Source organism: Apaloderma vittatum, unplaced genomic scaffold, assembly GCF_000703405.1.
Source record: "Apaloderma vittatum isolate BGI_N311 unplaced genomic scaffold, ASM70340v1 scaffold1641, whole genome shotgun sequence".
Lineage (NCBI taxonomy): Eukaryota > Metazoa > Chordata > Aves > Trogoniformes > Trogonidae > Apaloderma > Apaloderma vittatum.
Window position 1 is genome coordinate 1 of NW_009698306.1, and position 5,452 is coordinate 5,452.

Sequence of the window (5,452 nt, forward strand, 5' to 3'; positions counted from 1 at the left end):
CTGCGGGGTCACCGGGGCGGTGGTCAGGCTGCGGGGGAACGCGCGCTCCTCGGAGTAAATTCAACCTGCCTGAATACGGGGAAGGACCGGGAATTGCCGCTGCCTTTCCTCGTGAATAACTGGAGACGGGCTTGGACAAGGCAGCTCAGTGCAGGTGGGGCTCCTCCACTGCTCTTCTTGCCCCTCGCCAAGCGGGTGCAGATCCTGGCACCATTATCAGGAAAAATGGCTCCTTTTTCCTTGTAGTTTTCTGCTGAATTTCTGCTGGCTTAATGATCTAAATAAACTTCCTGAGCGGACAACTCAGTGCATGGAAGAAGAAAAGAGCGAGCGTTTTTTCCTCAAGAAAAAAGCCCTTAGATCTTGTTGTCTAGTGATGCCCTGTGTCTCTTCTGAGACGCGTGAAACTTTTTTTTTTTTTGCCTAACGTACACAAGTATTAATCATAAGAAGAATATAAAATTCGCATTAAATGTTGATGTAGGCAATACAGAGAAAGGAAAACCTAAGATTGATGCATGGGAGATAATACAGGGTTTTTTCTCTCATGCACATCTGACTGTGTGTATGCAGATGAAAATACAGGAGCTCTCTGGATCTCTTAGTACTGGATAGGATTGCAGTTACAAATGTTTTGATGTTAATTGTCCTTACTTTCTTCCCAACATACTTCTTTCCAGACCATAAAAAATTTGCTGGGAATTAGTCATAAGGTCTTTCATGATAAAATGGCTTTTGCTTTTGTTCTTATCTGCATTTTTGAGAGTGGTATTAGACAAGTCACTTTTGGTAACTACTAAGGTAATACAGGTGGCTGAGCATGTGCTGTCATGTTAATTCAGGGCCAGAAATCTATGGCCTCTCTTACTTGAAGTATTAAACAGTATAACTGACTAACAACCTCACATGTATCTGGTTTAATGGTTTTGTTTATAGAAGTATTTCTAAAATGATAGTGTTCATTGAGGGACTCTTACATCCTTGTACTTTTATTTGTAGATGTCGGGCCATCACCATGTCGATAGGTCCACGCAGGAGGGAAGTGATGAAGATCCCGAGGATGTAGTTGATGCAAGACCAGATAGAAGTAGCAGATTCTCACTTTTTGGAAAGTAAGTTTTGTTCCTGTTACTGTTGTATCAGCTTCCATTCTAATGAGATTTTGTTGTACAGTTTGGCATGTCCACAATGTTATAGATGGTCTGGATAGGGACATGGTTTGTGTTATGTAGGTTTAATATATCCGATCTGTACCTTAGAGTATCTCTCTATACTATCTCCCAATAGGGAGACCTATAGTATTGCACATAAGCTTTATTTGGTAGTCAAGAGACCGCTAAGTTCATTTAGCATCAATTATAGTCCCTCATCTTAAACATTGCCCTTTGGTGGAGCAGGGAATTAAATACGCCATTAATTATCTATTTTACTGCATTCAGCTCAGCTAATCTCCTGCATCATTGGAATCCCCTGCTGACTATTTAAGTTAGTTTAAAGCCTGAATGTGCCATCTAGGTTGTAGCACAAAGAAGCCTCACTGAGTCTAGAGATGTAACCCATTACAGAATAAATTAAAAGCCTTTCATTTTAAAACATAGTAGTCTCCCTGAAGCATAAGCTTGCTTTCATTAAAGGTGTAGGAAGCAAGAGCTATGTAGGTCTTGTCTGTCCTCCTGAAAATACTAGCTAAGTGTGATAGAAAATGCAAAAGGTGAAAAATGAACTTGCAAAATTTACAAATACTACTGAGTGTCAGCAAATGACTGCTTCACATTGTGAACTTCATAGATTTAGAGGGATTTTATTAGAGGTGTTTATTACAGACTATTATGTTTACAGAGAAGTTTTGATTTTTGTATTTTATAATTGGACATTCACATTCAGGTGAACAGTACTGTTCAGAGAGCGTACATGGAGAATATAATTTTATTTTTGCTGCTTATTATTTGATTCTAATGGGGGTAACAAATCTGTGAGAGAAGTGAATATGCTTTAGTCTCAGGAGACTTTTGATGTGCTGTTAAGCAAATCACTTTACTTTCTCTGTCTCATTTTATCATTCCTCAAATATGTTTTATGATGTGTATGTCTATTATTAATTTTAACATGTCATGCAAAATAGACAATGTAGCATTTGTTTCTACATCTTGCCAAGCCTTTTTCAAATGTTTCTTTTAAGCTTTATAAAGTATGTGTTTTAATATCTGAATTGGTCTTCTAAGAGGTGATATGCTAATACTTTTATTAAATTATGCAGCTCAATCATTCCTGAAGGAAAGGAAATAATCAGCATTTCTATCACTTTTTTTTCCTTTAAGAAATTTTTCGAATAATTTGGCTGTGGATCAGTTTGAGGCATTCATCTTTTGGCAACTCCTTGAAGATACAATTTGAAACATTTTTCTTCAGAAGTAAAATAGTGCTTAGATTAAATATGAAGTAATCGAGAAGATTCAACATAGATTTTTTAATAACTGTAAAAGAAGATATCTTGAAAGCTTTAGATTGACTACAATTTTACGATCCATTGTTTTGTTTTAGCAGTCAAGTTTTTACCAGCTGTGCAGTACTTTCAGTGAAATTCTATGTTGTATTTCATTTGCTATTGCTTAAAATAGATAAGTGCAATAGGAGAACAAGTAACTTGTATTGTTAAATAAGCACATTAATTTTAATTTAAAAGAACAGAGCAGTGATAAACTCAATTCAAAGCCATACTGAAAGACCCGCTGTTTCCAGTAGCTTCACAGCTTCAATTAACCATTCCTTGGCTGTGACCAGAGATTTATCTATCAAGGGCAGTAAGCAGAAATAGGTGAAAATCTTATATGTTACGGTGTTTCTCTCTGAGAAGCCTGTGAGCCTTCTTTACCGTGGAAGTGACTCGGAACAAGCCACGGACTGGGCGAGTTTTTCTGTCTGCATCACAGTTTAGGAGAATTATGTTCTACATATCTCATGCCTAGCCATGATGATGATCTCATTTTCTTTGAGAAAATGGTAATACTAAGCTAATGTTGGTGGGGAAAAGCTGACGGGGCAAAGATTTGAAAAAAATGGTTTTGACCTAGCATCTGCCGGTGGAAGTGTTGGTGTTTGGTGTAGGGCTTTTCTAGCCACTAGGTGGCACGAAGGTATCAGTTTTGTTCACTGCAAAAAATGTAGACGAAAGTTAGGGAGCGTTGAGCAAAAAGTTGTTTCAGAAAGCAGAAATAGCAGGATACAGTATGGCAGGCTGCAAACAGTGACATTTTAAAAAGTGGTTAAATGAAGATTGAGCAGTGGATTTAAAACGTGTATTTTAATTCTTTCAGTGATAGAAACTGATGGAATTTTTCCCATAGAAATTTTTCTTTTCTATGCTGTATGTGTTCCTGTGACACTTCTAAGGCTTTTAAAACAGTCTCACTGCTCCACAGGAGGATCTAATATCTTCACTTGGTATCTTTTGTCTTTTATTGGTGAATTCTGTAAGGAGATTGATAGCAGCAAACCTACTTTAGCATCCAGGAAACGTAATGTAACATGAAACGGAATAAAATTGTGGTTCCACTGGATTAAAAAAAGTTACATTGTCTCATACTCCTAATGAATTTTTTAAATTATTTTATTTTAAAAGCTGCATCTGAAAATTCCTAAAGCTTGGTAGACTCGCACGTGCACTGTCAATAATCATGACTGCTTCAGTGAAGAAAGGTAATGAAGTGGTTGTTAGTAGTACCTAGGTGTAAGTTTTAATTTAATTGTATAAAATCATTTGCCCTCTGATTACTTTTATCTACTCCAACCCTACTCTCTTGTTTTACAGTCAACATTCCCCTTCTCGTCTGGAAACAGAAAACATAATTTAAATATATATGTAAGGACTCCTACAAATACCTAGTTACAATAGAAACTGTGTGATTCTATAGTGTCCTTAATGCAGAAATATGAAATAAATGGGAAGACAATCCCACTGAAGAATTTGAGACTTGTGGGGTGCACTGACGTGTAGTCATCAAGAGTACTTCAGCTGTTTAACGCTGCAAACCCAAAATATCTCTAAGGTATTTCTGCCAAGTCAGGCCACTATAAAGTTTGAGACTCTTCATTTTAATTAATTTGAAAGTTTTCTGGAAATATCACTGTGTGCCTTGCCTTTTATAGTTCAATAGTTATGATAGTTACAAAGTTATCTACCAGGTTTGTAAACTAGTAATTAGATCAAAAAGATTCATGGATATATGGGTTTTCTTTTCGTTTGTACGGTGTTTATTTGGGTTACAGAGCATCAAAGTGGGAAAGCATAAATATTACCAAAGCTATATTTTGCCTTGATAACCCTTGTCTCGGTGTAGCCCTGTTTCTTAAAATAAATACCCATCTCCTTCAAAGAATAAATATTCATATTGAGATTCGGCTTCAGCTGAACCTCAGGTTTGGGGCTGTAAAAGGTATGGAAGGTTGTCTTTGTATTAGCTTTGCTCATTTGTTGTTCTATTTTTGGGGAGCTATTTTCCATCCACTTTTGTGTAGCAACAGCTTGGTTTTGCTTGGTTTGTAAGAAGCTGTTTTGCAGGTAGGTCTTTATGAAGATCAATTTCATGCTGATGCAGATGCCTACGTTTTCCAGAGTAGCCCATTATGTATTTTCTCAGCCATTTGAAAACACTGGACCTGATCTGTAGTGGGTTGACCCTGGCTGGTTGCCAGGTGCCCCCCAAAGCTGTTCTATCACCCTCCCTTCTCGGCTAGATGGGGCATGGAAAATACAGCAAAAGGCTTGTGGGTCGAGATAAGGATGGGGAGATCACTTGGCAATTACTGTCATGGGCGAAGCAGACTTGACTTGGTGAAATTAATTTAATTTACTACCAATGAAATCAGAGTAGGCTGATGAGAAATAAAACCAAATCTTAAAACCCTTTCCTCCCAGGCTTCACTCCCAATTTTCTTTGCCTTCTGCCCCCAGGTGGCATAGGGAATGGGGGTTGTGGTCAGTTCATCACATATTGTCTCTGCTGCGGTTCTGCTGCTCCTTCCTCCTCAGAGAAGGACTCCTCACACTTTTCCCTTGCTCCAGCGTGGGGTCCCTCCCACAGGACACCATCTTCCATGACCTGCCCCAGCGTCAGTCCATGGGGTGCAGTCCTTCTGAAGAAGACTGCTCCAGTGTGGTCACCTGCAGGGTCAACAAATCCTGCAAGCAAACCTGTTTCAGGGTGGGCTTCTCTCTTCACGGGTCCACAGGTCCTGCCAGAAGCCTGCTCCAGCACAGGCTCTCCACAGGGTCACAGCCTCCTCTGGGCATCTGGCTGCTCCAGCATGGGGTCCTCCATGGGCTGCAGGGGGATATCTGCTCCAGCATTACCCACCATGGGCTGCAGGGGGATATCTGCTCCAGCATTACCCTCCATGGGCTGCAGGGGGATATCTGCTCCAGCGTTACCCTCCATGGGCTGCAGGGGGATAG

General features: G+C 39.5%; 1 protein-coding gene across 1 annotated transcript in view; it reads left to right on the forward strand.

Moving 5' to 3' along the window:
* Positions 1-999: 999 nt before the first annotated feature.
* The window catches only part of CASP7 (caspase 7, apoptosis-related cysteine peptidase), a 21,861-nt gene continuing 17,408 nt past the window's right edge, over positions 1,000-5,452 (forward strand). Inside the window, exon 1 of the mRNA XM_009877947.1 lies at positions 1,000-1,112. Coding sequence (XP_009876249.1) covers positions 1,000-1,112 — 113 coding nt within the window. The remainder of the gene's footprint in view (positions 1,113-5,452) is intronic.